General features: G+C 46.3%; 1 protein-coding gene across 12 annotated transcripts; it reads left to right on the top strand.

Annotated features, from left to right (window-relative positions):
• Nucleotides 1-337: 337 nt before the first annotated feature.
• Ccna1 (cyclin A1) lies at nt 338-10,406 on the top strand. Of its 12 annotated transcripts, none has more exons than XM_076932389.1 (9): nt 339-631; nt 1,353-1,541; nt 4,951-5,197; nt 5,443-5,567; nt 6,094-6,317; nt 7,398-7,602; nt 8,500-8,613; nt 9,750-9,883; nt 10,162-10,406. In XM_076932389.1, the coding sequence occupies exons 2-9, from the start codon at nt 1,377-1,379 to the stop codon at nt 10,211-10,213; spliced, it is 1,266 nt and encodes a 421-aa protein (XP_076788504.1). In that variant the 5' UTR covers nt 339-631; nt 1,353-1,376; the 3' UTR covers nt 10,214-10,406. The 12 variants fall into 12 exon arrangements, with proteins under 12 accessions (XP_076788508.1, XP_076788504.1, XP_076788511.1 ...); XM_076932396.1 differs by having other exon boundaries at nt 347-631; nt 6,094-6,245; XM_076932391.1 differs by having other exon boundaries at nt 532-631; nt 1,356-1,541.
• Nucleotides 10,407-16,065: the final 5,659 nt, after the last annotated feature.

Below are 16,065 nucleotides of genomic sequence, written 5' to 3'. Positions count from 1 at the left end.
TATGCCCCCTCAACATGCAACCCCCAGAGGCTCCCCGCGTTCCTTCCTCTTCCCTGCAACAGTGGGTGCCCAAGGGGAAGACCTCTCATGGGTGGCTGGAGCACCTCGAGTTACGCTACAGGCCCCAAATCTCTCCCAGCTCCTTTTGCTGCAAGTCTGGCGCCTAACCATCCTGGAAGGCTAAGATGTGGCCCTGCCCGCCGCTGCCCAGGGTCGGGAGCCCGCAGGGCAGGCGTCCTGGAGAAGGAGATGGGGAAAGGGAGCGAGCCGCGCCCTCGGGCCGGCCAGGAGGGCGCCGCGGCCGCAGCCCGAGGGCTCCGCGTCGCTCTCCCGAGCCAGGGTTCTCGGGAGCGGGCCGCGCAGGAGACGTTGGCGGGAGGGGTTCGTGGCTGTTGGGGGAACCGGCTCCTGGGGAACAGTCCCTTTTAGGGCGGCCACCGTGAGCAGGCCGCTGTCCGCCCTCCCTGGTGACGCCGACCAGAGGGGCGCGAGTGGCGACGTGCGGTGCGGTGCGGTTCAGTGCGCCTGGCACGCCTGGCACGCCTGGCTTTGCGGCTCAGGACCCCGGGCTGCGCGGTTGGCCGCGCCCCGCAGCACCCCGGGGGCCGAGCATCAGCGGGCAACGCTGCAGGTGAGCGGTCGCTAGGGCGATGAGGACCCGGCGCACGCCCGCCGCGGTTGGCATGGAAGCGGCTCGGCTGGGCTCGGGGTGGCCGCTGATTGGCTGGTTCAACAGACGCGGCTGGATCGAAAGTCCTCCATGGGGAGCGCACTAGCCAAGGCCGCTGGAACCGGCGACTCTGGAATCTCTCCACTCCAGGTCCCCTCCCTCTGCGCACGGCCCCGCCCGCCCCGGCCCGGCCGGGGTACGCTTGCTAATCGCCCAGACAGAGAAGAACCTGAGAAGCAGGGCCAGCTGTGGGTTCCCAAGCAGGTTTGGGGGCCTTACTTCTGGAGAGAAGCACTGGCTCATCACTTGGGAAGGGGACTCACCTGTCCCCAGTCAGGGATCCTAGATTTAGTCCCAGATCAAGAAGGGGGAGGGGGAGGGGGATCAGGAATCGTAAGTTTTGCTTCCCCCTCCCCTAAAATCCCAGTGTAGAGTTTGGCTAGGCTCTCTCTGCAACCTTCAGCCTGGGGTCATATTAAAGCCCATTCAACCATTGTTTGGTTCTGATTTGGTTGCTCTGATGCCTAAGCTGTCACTTGGGACCTTAACGTTTGTTGGGAAGTTGAGACATTGGTAATGACTCTGGGGCTTGGCACTCTTTTTTTTTTCCAGAGTTCTCTGCATTTCTGGGTCCCCAGGTTAAGAGGTAAACTAACTGTGTCTCCTTCTCTTTCCTGGATAGCAGCAGGCTGTGGCTTGTTAGGCAATGCGTCGCCACAGCTCCAAGAGTGGAGTCGCTCTGCCTCCAGTGGGCCAAGGTCCTGATGCTTGTCAGATGCTCACCCGAGCTCAGCTTGGCCAGGATCCCCCACAGAGAACCGTGCTAGGGGTGTTGACTGAAAATGAGCAGTACAGGAGGGCCTGTGGCCAGGTAATGACCCAGGAGCACCAGGAAATATGCCACGGAGAAGGCTCGCTGTGGCAGTATGCATGTGCGTGCACGCGGGCGTGCATGTGTGTAACATCAGGAAAGATGCTGCTGAGAAAGAAGCTTGCTGTGGCAGTGTGTGTGTACTTGTGTTGTGTGTGTGTGTGCATATGTGTGTGTACACCTGTGTGCACGTGTGTGTGTCAGAAACTCTGGGAAAGATGCTATGGAGAAGGTTTGCTGTGGCAGTGTGCATCTGTGTGCATATGTATGTGTGTTTCCACTCACACATGCACCTATGTGTGTGTGTGTGTCAGAAACACCTGGAAAGATGCTGTGGAGAAGGAAGGCTTGCTGTGGCAGTGTGTGTGTGTGTGTGTGTGTGTGTATGTGTGTCTACACACTCATGCACCTGTGCCTGTGTGTCAGAAACACTGGGGAAAAATGCTATGGACAAAGAAGGCTTGCTGTGGTAGTGTACGTGTGTACACATGTATGCATATGTGTGTGTGGCCTCTCCCATGAAGAACATAAGTGTAGGGACTGTTTGGGTTATGTGACTCAAGGGCCAGTCAAAAAGAATACAATTACACTGTACTATAGCCTTGGAGATGCTCTGGGCCAGAAAGGTGTTCAGTAGGAGCTAGGCCGCCACCGAGTAATTGGGGAGAGCTAGTGCTGGGTTCAGTGGACACACTGTGCATAACAGGACACACCAGCTTACTTTATAAAATAAAGGTTGCTTCTAGAGCACACAGCTCCACCACTACAGACCAGGAATGGACATTGAGATATTTACTTACTTGTCTACTCCAAACTAACTAGGATCTTCCATTGAGGACAGAAATTCAGACATTTAAGAGGAGAAATCTGAATCTGCAACAATTTTTTTTTTTGAGATAGAAAATAGTCTCCTCTGAACCTACTACTAGACAAGCCCTCATCATGATGCTTCAATTCTGTATTACAAGTCTATGGAACCCAGTGCTTACATGAGTCCAGTCCGGAAGTACCAAATTTTCTGGTAGAGGCTCCTTCAGAGGCCACTGCTTTCAAGTCCACTGCCTTTTGTTAGGATTTGATCCACGGATGTTAGAAATACCCAAAATGATCCTTTTACTGTTTGGAGTCAAGTTAAGTGAAAGTATTTTAAATAGAACTTGATTAGCAATGTTTAGCTCTTACAGCCTGAATTGGAACCGATGTTTGTACTAAACGATCTTGTTTCATATGCCTGTGCTGCCTGGAGCCACTGCTTGGTGGCCCCTCTACACACCACCACACCCTCTGCAACCTGACTCCCCATTCCTTTTTTTTTTTTTTTTTTTTTTAAATTTGTTCATCTGTTTGCATTTTGGTTTTAAAATGATTTGATTTTTTTTATTACTGTGTATGTACAACCATACATGCATGTTGTATGTCTGTGAGCATGCATTGCCAAGGCATTCATGTGGAGATCAGAGGACAAGTTTGGAAGCTCCTTCCAGGGTTTGAACTCAGGTCACACTTGGCAGCAAGTGTCTTTATCCCTGAAATCATCTTGCTGCCTGACCCCAGAATCTTCCATAACTCCTGCTCCTTCAGAATAAGAAATAAGACGACTACCCGATTTCTTAAAAGAGTGCCGTAGCTCGAACCTTCTTTCTTTCTCCTCATTCCAGGAAGTAGGGGGAGTCTAGCAAAGCTGACTTAGACCTGTTATGTAGCTCTAGATGGCCTCAAATTCAGGAACCTCCTTCCCCAGCCTTCCTAGTGCTGGCATTACAGGTTGGTTCACCTTACTACTCCCCTGTGCCATTCCCTTCCTGTTCTGTGACTGCCTTGTCCCATCTCTTGCACCCGTGTGAAGCACCTCATGGCCTCTTGGCTTTCAGGGTGCCTCTCCAACAACTTTTCTTTCTCCAATTTCTCTCCTCTTTGGGATCAAACCCAAGCACGTACAGATGTGTGATAAGTACTTCCCACCTTCAAACTCATTCAGCCACACAGCTCTGTGCAGCTGCTGCCCCAGTTACACCAAGAGTTCTTGGAAATCGGAGATCTCAATAGGATCTGCATTCCACCAAGGTGACAATGTGGGATGACACCTCTATGGTATTCCTATTGTCTATAAGAGTGATATGCCTGGCCAAGGGAGCACAGTGGGTTTGTTGACTGGACACTCTCTGTTTCTGGGTCTTCTCTTGCTCAGGTTTTTTTTTTTTCCTTCTTTCTTTCTTGAAATATTGGCACCTTTCACATAATTGACCATTCTTCCTTCTTTGAAATAATTTCTTCTTGCTCAGTTTGGGGATCAGTTCTCTCTAGATGTGTTATACTGCACATTGCCTCTCCTCAGTGCCTTGTCCATGGCACACAGACATACCACACACACACACACACACACACACACACACACACACACACACACACAGAGAGAGAGAGAGAGAGAGAGAGAGAGAGAGAGAGAGAGAGAGAGAGAGAGTTAGTTCTCAGTAGTAACCTGAGTCATATGCGTCATGGCTGGTTGTAACTTGTCTCTTGAGATTTTTTTTCCCCTAACATTTTATCACAAATTGTCTTTCTTACTGAGTGCAAGTTTAACTTGCTCAATGTAAAGTAAATTCATGGAGTGATGAATGAACTGGAACGTGGCATCCAATAAATACCAAGATAAGTACAAGCAAGATGTTCACAGTGGATGACAATGGTGTCTGTAGGAGCCAAGGCCCAGCTTAAGGCTGTCCTGGCTCCCCTGGCTTCCATGCATGACTTTCCTTTGTTGTGAGTTGTGAATGTTCACTGTGACAGGGCCACCATTGTTTTGTTGTTCTTGCTGTAAGAGTAAAGAAAAGAAATGATCTGATAAAATTTCTCTAAGAGTAAGGATATTGTTATGCAAAAGTATTTTCTTACCATGGAAGAGCATTTCTGTAGCATAGAGTTCTGAAGTCCTGAAGTTTCCCTGGGAAGGAAACGGAAACTTCACAGGCACCTGCAATGGAGAGTTAGATATTTAAGCAGAGGACTAGAGGGATTCAATCGCTATGTATCAAGAGTTCTTAGAAAACACAGCAATGCTCTGGGTGGAAAGGGCAAATTGCAATTGTCCTCTTGCATTGTAACTAATCAGTTTTCTAAGTGCATCATGGCTCTTCTTGCTTTTATAGTCACGGATTCTCTTTAATATCCATGTAAGGAAGATGATGAATCTTAAGCAGAACTCTTCCCATAGGACAGACGTGAACAAAATGAAAGGGGAAGTTATATTCTCAGACGTCTGTATTTGGAATTAGATGGCCAGCTTAGATACTCCTACTTAGAATTTGCATTCGCTTTCCCAAGCTGCTGGTCTGAGCGACGTGGCCTCATATTACTCACAGTGGATGGTGCCCTACTGGAGGCTTAACTGGTGTTTTGTTTTGTTTTTAAGGAGATCACAACAATCAGATGCTTTTCTGGGTCAGAAAATGTCTTCCCTGCAGCTGGAAAGAAAGTGCTCCCTGACCATGGGGTCAATGAGCCAGCCAAGCATGGATTTGATATCTACATGGATGATCCTGAACAGGGGGACAGAGACAGCTGCCCAGGGAGAGAGGGCATCGTATTTGAGGATGTGTATGAAGTAGACACCAGCATGCTCAAGTCAGATCTCCACTTCCTGCTGGATTTCAACACAGGTAACCTGGCTCCCCTAGGGCTGCTGGTGCCCTTTGCTCAGAGCCCTCCACCGTGTTCTAGTGGAGTAGCTGGTGGCTCCCCTAGGGCTGCTGGTGCCCTGTGCTCAGAGCCCTCCACCGTGTTCTAGTGGAGTAGCTGGCATCAGAGACATGAAGTGATGACTGTTCACAGCTTCCTGTGAGGGTGAGTGCATGTGGTGAGCCTTTAGTGAAATGATTTACCTGACCACATTGAACCTCTGCAGTTTCCCCAATGCTGGTTGACTCCACCACTCACGCCCAGTCAGAGGAAACAACAGATTTTGGTTCAGATGTCATCAACGTAACGGAATATGCAGAGGAGATTCATCGCTACCTGCGAGAAGCTGAAGTGAGTTTCCCAACCCTGGGTTCAGTCTCTAGACGATAAGACCTGCCTTCATATTACAAGCTCTTGGCCATGGCTATTAACAAGTGGCATCAATGTGAGATCTTTAAAACATAAGAAATCTATAAAAGAAAAGAGAAGGAAAGAAGGAAAGAAAGAAAGAAAAAAGGAAGAATGAATGAATGAGTGACTCTGAGCCCAAGTACTTGGGACAAGGGATACCCAATTTGATGTCATAATACCAAGTATCAAATACATACATGCTTTCTATATGGTTTCAAGTATCTGCATTAAGTACTCAAAAATAACACATTATCAATGTTTTCCCTCCTGCTTCATACCAGTTCATTCCATGACAAAGCCAGAATCTCATGTTTCCTCCTTATTGTGTGATAAGGGTTTATTTGGCCGGGAATCAAAATCCTCCTAGTCTTGGTTTCTGAGATTTCTCCACAAAACAGGAACAATCCCAGGGAGCGGGTCTTTGCTAGTGCGACCATGTGAAGAACCACACTCTTTCCTCCACCAGGTAAGACACAGACCCAAGGCCCACTACATGAGGAAGCAGCCGGACATCACGGAGGGCATGCGCGCCATCCTGGTGGACTGGCTGGTGGAGGTTGGGGAAGAATATAAACTTCGCACAGAGACCCTGTACTTGGCTGTCAACTTCCTGGACAGGTTTCTTTCCTGCATGTCTGTTCTGAGAGGGAAATTGCAGCTTGTCGGGACAGCAGCTATTCTCCTGGCTTCGTAAGCGTTCTTTCAGCTTGTGAAATGCCATCTGTCAAAAACACTTGATTTACCCTCCCCCTCCATTTATGGAAGAATTGTAATGCCTACAATTAAAATGATCCGGTGCTCTTTTAATAAGAGACCCTAATCTTCACAGATTAACCGAGGAAATGAATCTTGCCCACACGCTTACTCTCCAGGTCAGATGTTTGAAATTTGTAGAAAAGGGTTCACTGTCACAACTGAAGCAGTCATCAGCTGAGATTCAAGATGGAACTCTGTCCTGCCCTCTAGTATCTTGGATGAATTTTAAGACAAGCAAAAATTGTATTTAGAGAGCTTTGGTTTTCATAAGCACCGTGGTACTGCCAAATAGCACTGAGTCTCACGGCTTGTTCATTTTGTTTGGTGGATGAATGGTTAAGCTGGTTCCAGATCCTGTCAGTGACTTCTAACAACTCCTAATTGAATGGGGAAAGAGATATGGGTTGTGGCTAACCTGGCTTAAGTGATCTATTGCTGAGTGGTAGTTTCTATTCTTCTAGCCTAGATGTCTTAGTTGTTAATGTGGGGTGGGGGTGGGTCTGGCTATAAAGAAAGCAAAGGGAAAGAAAAACAATAATGAAATTATATTGTTATTTTTCTCTTGGCTATTCACTACCCTTTGCTAATTAATGAAGTTGAATAGTTGCATATGATCTTCAGAAAAAAACACCACACACACACAAAGCTAAAGCCACCAAAGCTTTGGGATTTTTTTTTCCTGTTATTGGTTTAATCCTAACATTCTTCTCAAAAAGTGACCCCATATCTATTCAATCAACAGGGATCCAACTGAAGTTTGTGTCCTTCAGACTTACTCAGTGTTTCAAAGTCCTCAACCTGCCATGATTCCCGGCAGTTAGTATCACATGTCCTTGTAATACTCTCTTGGACTGAGAAAAAGCTCACAATATGTTTTGTAGCCCCACGCAGTTCTCTGACAGTTCTGTGGACATGGGAGTATAAAGTGAATAAGCTCTCAGGGCCATCCGAGAGAACAGGAGCTAGAGGCAAGTGTCCCAAATGTTCCTCCTGATAACTCTTTATTTTCCCCAGAAAATATGAAGAGATTTATCCGCCCGATGTGGATGAGTTTGTCTACATCACTGACGATACGTACACAAAGCGGCAGCTGCTAAGGATGGAGCATCTGCTACTGAAAGTTCTGGCATTTGATCTGACCGTTCCAACCACCAACCAGTTTCTTCTTCAGTACTTAAGGCGGCAAGGAGTGTGCATCAGGACTGAGAATTTGGCCAAGGTTTGCCACAGGACTCCCAGGGACAGCCACCTTCTCAACCATCCTCCACATCTGCCCCCCACCCCCGCCAAGTTTTCATCTCTGTAGAGATGAAAGGCAATTATCTCTAAAAAACATGACGCTTGTTCACAAGACATTGCTGTTGATGGTACTTGGGCAGGTCACAGTCATGTAACTCCCAACTATCGAAGAGAGTAGAGCTTGGTAACTGCTCCCTCGAAAGATACAGACCATGGGCAAGCAGTAGCAAAGTGAATGTGACTGAGTTTTGTTTGAATCTTTCTCTAATTCTTTAAGAAATGAAGCATTATGAAATTTGCAGCCATTTTGGCTTAGAGATCTTTAGTTGAAATTATTAACATTCTGGCTTGACCAATGAGCTTGCCATAGGGTATCTGCGATGCACACGCTATTTATTCAAAGAGTAATAAAGATGACCACAGAAATTTCCCTGCATTGTTCTGACATTGCTTGAGCTTGAGAACTGTATCAATTTGCCTAGCCATTACTAGCTTTACCATGGTTGCATCTTTCCCTTCTGCCTAATGGCTTGTTGTATTTGAGATGTGAGCTCAATACTCCCTTAGCTGACCACCACAAAGCCTGATCTACTAGCATAAGAAAGGAAAAGTAACCTATCCTATATGCTATGTGGGTGAGCTAGGGCATTGGAACATCATCACCACACAAACATTAGTCTGTGGAAGGACAGTCAGGGCAACTATGGAACTAGGAAATCTGCCTGGCTTAAGTTTTAGGCTGGTTATTTGGTCCTAATGGAATGAAAATAAGGCACCAATTGGTGACTTTGGTAATTCCAGGCTTACAGACAATTTTAGTCAAATTGGACCTTCCTCAAATTTCTTACTCCACTGAGATTTTCTCTCTTGTGCTTAGTATGTTGCAGAACTGAGCCTTCTGGAAGCTGACCCATTCTTGAAGTACCTTCCTTCCTTGGTAGCTGCAGCAGCTTACTGCCTGGCAAACTATATTGTGAACAGACACTTCTGGGTAAGGTTCTGTCTTCTTCCTAGGTACAATACATTTAAGGTTCATACAAAATCTGTTCAGTGAGTTCAAGGTTCAGAATGGGCACAAGTCTTATGAGGAAAAGTTTTTTTTCCCCATGGTAACTGGTTGTCATGACAGCAGACCACAGCTTGTTTCCGAGTCGTCTAGACCAGTCACCATGGCTTTGATGCCATGGCTTTGCTCTGTGGGAAACAAAGATAGTATGGAGTCAAGGTGATGCCAGGAAAGGCCTGGAAAGCTCAGTGCCCAACAATTTGCACAGAGGGCTTTGAGCTTTAGCCATTGGTCATGCCAGGCAAAATTTGATCCTAGGTAGCTAGGGTGGTGCACACCTATATTATAAGTGCCTTTGAGGTGGAGGCAGGAGGATTGTGAGTCCAAGTCCAATCTGGACTTCACAAGGAGATCTCAATGAAATAAACATTAATAGCATTCACCTTCTGTGACAACAACAACAAAACCCCTCCGAGTTCACCAAGGACTGATAGAAGCTCTCAAAGAACATAGCTGTTAATGTTTCTTGCTTCAGAAGGCAGCAAGATCAGAAACAGATTCCTTCATTTTATTCTAAATATTCTCTGGAATGCTAAAAGAAGTGGGGCATCCACTTTTATTTCTTATGATAGTAGATAAATGTTTTTTAAAGTGTATTTTCGTGTATGTGCATGCACACGTGTGAGAGGGGGAGGGGGAGGAAGGAAGGAGGGGGAGGGAGAAAGAGAGACAGAGGGAGAGAGAGACAGAGACAGAGAGATGTAGGTCAGAGGAGAACTTTTTAGGAATTGGTTTTCTCCTCCTACCAAGGGTTGTCTTTTGACTAGGAATCTCTCATATTCTATGCAAATTCATTAAACATCAGTGAAAGCCCCACCCACAAAGGAACAAGAAGAGTGGTCTGCCTCTCCACTGAGGGTTATGGCTATACACTTGCCAGTTTAGAACTCGGGCTGTTTTTGCTAGTGTAAAGTTTCTAAAGGAAGAGGTTATGGATCTTTCTAGATGGATATACTTGCTCACCAAAAATTAAATTCCCTTCACTTCATAACCAGTTATGTTCCAATTTCTCACCTCTTATAAAGTTACGTGAAGCAAAATTTCCTTTTCGTTTCAATTAGCCAGAAACACTTGCTGCATTTACGGGCTATTCATTAAATGAGATTGTGCCTTGCCTGAGTGAGCTGCATAAAGCATGCCTCAGTATACCCCATCGACCGCAGCAAGCAATCAGGGAGAAGTACAAGGCTTCGAAGTAAGTGGGCACTCTCCCTTCTTTGCTTTCTGGGTTGTTGTGGAATCAGAACAAGAAAAAAAAATAGAAAAAATTTTATCCTCTGTTAGGTTGGAAAACAAGGTTGCTTGCTAAATCAAGAAAAGAAACTTAGAGAGATCTAGCTAGGATCACAGTTTACCAGCATTTGACAATTATTGTCAGCTGGCTTCCTTCTGACCCCTCAGACTGCTGGTGGCTTTCTGTAGCCTAACTGGCATCCTGGGCCCAGGGCTGAGCTGGCTGTGCTCTCGTTTCAGGTACCTGCATGTGTCCCTCATGGAACCGCCTGTGGTTCTTCCCCTGCAGTGAATGGCACAGCTCACCTGTCACATCAGCCGGCTTGCTTCGCAACATCACAGGTTTCTGCGAGTCAGGCCAACCAATGTCAGTTGTAGATGCCACCTTCAACGTGTGAATGTTAGGTTCTCTTAGGCTTTAGTAGTTTATAATTTATATAGACATAGACAAGTATTTTAAAAGAATAAACAACTTGCTGTATGGCCATGTGTTGGGCCTCTTTGCTAGTTGGCGTAGCTGACACTCACACCAGGCCTCTTACTTGTGAGTTATACACGTGTAAGTCATGGCTGTGTCAACCCGTTCCCAAGTTGATTGTATAAGCATCGCATGCTTTGATGATTAAGTGCTTTAAGGCAGCCAAGCCTTTCCTATCCTGTGAAGCTCTCCATAAACTAGTGAACAGCAGGAAGGAAGGGCCAGCTCAGATGGACTCTCATGGAAGCCAAGCTGCTGCTGTATGTCCCAGTTTCCCTGATCAGTAGAGAGGCAGGCATCCAAGAATCTCTTGGTTCGAGTAACTTTCAGGGGTGTCACAATCCACGATCTCTTCTCACCCAGAGGTATCATGGCCTTTTGTAAAGGGCTGCCGTCCTGACTACCCAGCTTGGATTCAGGTAAGCATCAGTCATGAATTTTAATTGTAGAAGATACTTTGGGAAATTAAAAAAAAAAAAAAAAAAAAAAAAAAGCAAGCTTCACTACCAGATGACACTTTCAGATAATGAATCCAACTCCTCTATATTTCCCCTGGGAGAAATACATCCTGAACTTTGGCCAGGGTTGCTGGGGGGATGTGAGAATGAAACTCAATGGATTTCACCAGCTGACTTCTATCTGGGTTGCAGCCTCTTACTGGCTGCTGTGCCCATATTCAGACACACCCAGAAGGGTGCTTTGCTGACCTCAGTCTTATCAAGTGGATCGTCAGGAGTAACTGTAGCACTTACATTGTCGAGACTCCCCAGAGGCTGCCCCTGAATACTGTGCAGGTGAGAGTCTAGGAAATAAAAGCAACACGAAGGAGCCATTTCTTTCCCCGGAACCGGAAGGGAAAAGAAAATGAATTTCTCAGGATTGTGTGGAGCTTGCTGGAGACTTAATGACTTTTAAACATTTAAACCAGTGGGATTGGGGAACGCATGAGCCTTCTGGGCCAGGTACCCTTCCCTGAGGAGAAGCCTGTCTTTGGACCATCTCTGGGGTTCACCCCAGAAGGTTCTATAGGGGGAAATACAGGAATGTTATGCTTTTTATATAGAAAAGATTAGGTAGGTTTGGGGGAAAAAATGAGACATTTTGTAGGTTTTAAGCACTATTGAAATTTTAAATAAAAAAAAATATAGCCACAAAATGAACTAAATACATTAGGTACATATAAAACTGTCAAGAAATAGTGAACGCTGTATCAGGTATCCTGTGAAGGCTTTTAAGGTACTCACAAGTCACTGCAAGAGTCAGTCATTCCCAAAGGTCACCCTTTCAATGTTTTGATGGGGAAACCAACGTGCCCTAAAGCATTTTGATATTTCAGCTATCGTCTCACAGGCAAGACCTGCGCCAGAATTAAACTCTCTATACCAGCGACCTATTAGTCTCATTTCCTAGTTTTAGCACGCCTGTTTTCCCCCTTCATGAGTAGATGGTGACTTTCCCAGCTGACTGTTTGCACTTGGCAAGATGGCCAGCACATTGTCCTTCTCTGTGGGGTCCTGGGAAAAGGCAAAGGCAGCTGATTCTGACTTTTGCTGTGTCTGCTGCCCCTTTCAAGATTTAAAATTTGAGCGGCTCTGCCAGGGACAGCTTCTTTCTACTCCACCCATTTGCCCCACTGGCCGCTTACTCCCTGTGGTGTGTGCATCCTGAACTGGAGCTGGATAGTAACATCTGGTCCCAGTGTAGATCAAACACAGTAGCTTTTCTTTAGTAGCACATTCGTTTGTAGGATGCTTCTTCGAGTTCTTGCAGAAATAGGGCATCCACTTGGAATCGCTCTGCAAAGGATTTTTTTGTTTGTTCGTTTGTTTCTAAATATGGATACAAAGTGTGGCTTTAACTGTAGGCCACAAAGCCACACTGTGGGACACAGCGGTCTGAAGGTATAACCTGGCCCTTTGCTGTCCGCAGCCAGCACCACGACATCTCCATTCCTGCACACCACCCACTGGGCCTCAGCCCTCACTTCCGTTTCTTATTTCTCTGTTATGTCCCTGAAATACTTTATTTTAAAAATAGCACGAGTTGTCACCTGTGTGCCTCCCACCCAGCTCGTGTGTGAGCAGCAGTTATCGGCATGCCTCTGCGGGTTTTATCTTTATTTGTCAAATCCTGCGTTGGTCAGGTCCTTGTGGATTCTGTCTCCTTACAAAGGAGATGATACTTACTTTACAGCTGAATGGCTACTGCTGGTCACTCATGTTGCACAGTAGCTTTGGTGAGATTTTGTTTTTCTGTTTTTAAGATAATTGGAGTCCGATAGTAGAATCGTTTTTAAGATGTTGTGTAATGACATGAGCATAGAACACAGCTCTATGATTGACAGGTATATGATTTGTCTTGTGATCTCTCTCCATGTTTCTAGTCATCCAACACTGTCCACTGTTTGCCGCCTAGAAGAATGCTCTGGGCGGGGCTGAAGGTGTGGCAATGCTGCCTCTTTTCCTTCTCCAGGCTTCCCAGCCTGTCACTCCAGACAGACACACACTTCCTCAAGGAAGTTGGGCGTGACTGTAAGCTGAGAGCCCCTTGGCAAAGTGGCACTCCTCAGAGAATGACGATGGGTGCCGCGTTTGTTGGGCATTTATCAGGCGTGAAATCCAAGATGAGATGGATTACCCACATGGTTTGTTCGCTAGCACGCTTCTGCCCTCCGTGTGTGTTTTGCATAAAACCACAGAATACAAGTGGGCACTCTGTGGCTGAGGAGGGATCCGTCCTGCGGCCACCCACAGGCTTTCTGTTGCATGTGTCCTGACTGTAAGGAAGGGTTCCATGGGCTCACAGATATGAACCATAAGCCCATGTGGCATCCTGGCTCCAGAAAAAAGCACAGTGTGATAGTAGGTGCATTAGTCACTGTTCCATTGCTGTGAAGAGGTGCCAAGACCAAGGCGATTCTTATCAAGCACTTAACTAGTGGCTCACTTACAATTTCAGAGGTTTAGTCCGTTATCACCATGTCAGGGAGCATGGCAAGCTGACATGGTGCTGGAGCCATAGCTGAGAGTTCTACATCCATACGGAGATACTGGCATTTGAAACCTCCAAACCTACCCCAAGGCCACATCTTTTAATCCTTCTAATCCTATCAAACAGTTCCGCTCCCTGGTGACTAAACATTCAAATATATGAACCTATGGGAGCCATTCTTATTTAAACCCCGACAACAGGTCTCTAAGATATGTTTCCACCCTGACTGTGTTTTTTCTTCGTCCTTGCCTTGAGAGGTGTAAATGAATTTGGGCAGTGAAGTATAAGTCTCTACCATGTGTTTCACAAGTGACTATGAGGCTTGACATACAGAATGGTCAGTGCTCACAGGCCGGATTAATGAGAGGGGGAGGCCAGAAGGGAAATGCATAGGCAGAGACCAGGGTCAAGGGCCAAGAGGTTTTTGGAAAGGGAGACAACACAGTCTGTGGATACAATGCCCTCCATGAATTAAAACTTATTAAGGCAGGAAACTTGACCAGATGATCCCACATGCCCCAGGCACTGACCAGGGCTCACACTGCACCCCTCTCCCGAGCTGTCTCCCCTTGACTCTGCCTGCTCTCCTGCTCAGCATGGCCATGGCTTGCTTATATCCACCAACTTGCTGTTTACTATCTGCTCCAACTTGTTTGTTCCCCACAAACTTGACCATCTTGCTAACTGGCAGAAGAGAAAGCTCTTTTTCTGATGCTCTAAACCCAGCAGTTACAGGCTGGCTCACCTGAGGTTTTAGCCATTTTTCTCCTCATAATGGTCGCTCTTTCTCTGAAATATCAAGCATGGCCCGTGGGAATGAGGACTTGCCTCCATCACTCATATCCATCCTTGTGTTCATTCAGCATGTGGACCATTATATTCAAAGACACAACTGACCTTTTGTCTGATCAGTAAGACAATGGAGAAAGAGAATACCAAAATCTTTATTCCCAGCAGGAACCCTTCTGTTGGGCACACATGTAATATATTGCCCCTGCCACTGTGCCCCATAGAATGCCTTGTAATTGTCTGGGTATCTGTAGGAAGCTAAACCTTGGAAGACAGTAAGTCTGGGTCTGACTACCAAGCCCAGACCCAGCTACTGAAGACAGTAAGTTGTATAGTCACATTCAAGCCCAGAGTGGAAGGCTGTGATCTCCAACTCCCAGCAACAAGACTGTCTTCAGGCATGCCTGTCCTTCTGCAAACAACTCAGGCCATAGTTAGACTCAGTAGTAAAGGGGAAGTGCCCTTGAGTGCCCCATGGCCGCCAAGGATCAGCCTCAACTGCAGATCACTGATGGAGTAAACATCTGGATGAGGTGCCGAGAGGAGAAGGATTTTCATGTCCGAAGCTCAGTCTGCCACGCAAAGAGAATAGCATTCGTACAGCAGCTTGCTGTATGAATATACTGAGCATGCGTGTCAGACTCCCTCTGTCTCCCAACCCACTACAGTGTTAGTGACTCAGTAGCTGTTATTCAGGCAGACTACCTGGAAAGGAAATGCAGAAGATCCCAATCCTGCCTTTCTTTTTTCACCCAGGAATCTATTTTTCCTAACGATTCCTGAGCTGGAGCTTCACTCCAGCTTGGCCATTGGATTTGGGTAAGCTGCTAGGTTAGCCATCCCCAGATCTCCATAATTCATGGCATTATTGATATTTCATGCTGCCCATCTCCAGCTTATGTTAGGAAGGAAGCTCTTGCCTCTACATGACCATCTTTAGGAATCCTCACACAGTTCTCATGGGGCAGGTGAAGAAAGAGAAAGAATTCGAGCTTGCACCTGTGATGGTTTGTATAGGCTTGGCCCAGGGAGGGGCACTATTTGGAAGTGTGGCCTTGCTGGAGTAGGTGTGTCACTGTGGGCATGGGCCTTAATACCCTGTCCTAACTGTCTGGAAGTCAGTCTTCCACTAGTAGCCTTCAGATGAAGATGCAAAACTCTCAGCTCCTCCTGGCACCATGCCTGCCTGGGCTCTGCTATGCTCCCGCCTTGATGATAATGGACTGAACCTCTGAACCTGTAAGCCAGCCCCAATTAAATGTTGTCCTTATAAGAGTCACCTTGATCATGGTGTCTGTTCACAGCAGTAAAACCCTAACTAAGATGGAATCCTTCTTACTGCAAGAGCTAGGGTATGGAAGCAACTCTATGCTCTGTGTTTATAAAGATTACATCTTTGATACTAAACACTTCGGTGTCTTATCGTGAAAGAGGAATTTGATCAGCACTTGCCAGTTTTCAATTACTTGATCCATCTTTGCTGTTTCTGACATCTCTTGATAACATTTTTTCAAATGATCTACTTCTAGACATTAATCTCTTTGGAACAGAACATTACTATGTGAATGAAGGGAACATGCTAATTACTTTTCTTTGAACATATTCTAAAAGAAAACTATAGAATGTGGCATGATGAAAATTCTGACCCCTACCAGATATGTGACTCACTCCATGTGATCTGGGATTTATGCAACTCTGGGAAATTTTCTAACATTTAAAAGAAGTGGACAGGAGTCCGGGGGGATGGCTCTGTTGGTAACAAGCTGCTAGGCAACTGTGAAGACATAAGTCCCCATCTCCAGAAACTATACAAATATGGACTTGTGTGTCTGTAATCCTAGCCCTCCTATGGTGACATAGGGAGGCTGAGACAGGAAGCCCTGGGA

This window comes from Arvicanthis niloticus, chromosome 4 (genome assembly GCF_011762505.2).
Source record: "Arvicanthis niloticus isolate mArvNil1 chromosome 4, mArvNil1.pat.X, whole genome shotgun sequence".
Lineage (NCBI taxonomy): Eukaryota > Metazoa > Chordata > Mammalia > Rodentia > Muridae > Arvicanthis > Arvicanthis niloticus.
The sequence above is the reverse complement of the archived record's forward strand: the minus strand, read 5'-3'. Positions and strand labels throughout refer to the sequence as shown.

Bases quoted from the DNA above. Each gene is read 5' to 3' on its own strand.
- Ccna1 (XM_076932389.1), top strand. From the start codon at position 1,377: ATGCGTCGCCACAGCTCCAAGAGTGGAGTCGCTCTGCCTCCAGTGGGC. The intron at 5,568-6,093 runs GTGAGTTTCCCA...TTCCTCCACCAG, and splicing joins GCTACCTGCGAGAAGCTGAA to GTAAGACACAGACCCAAGGC. The intron at 7,603-8,499 runs GTTTGCCACAGG...TCTTGTGCTTAG, and splicing joins GGACTGAGAATTTGGCCAAG to TATGTTGCAGAACTGAGCCT.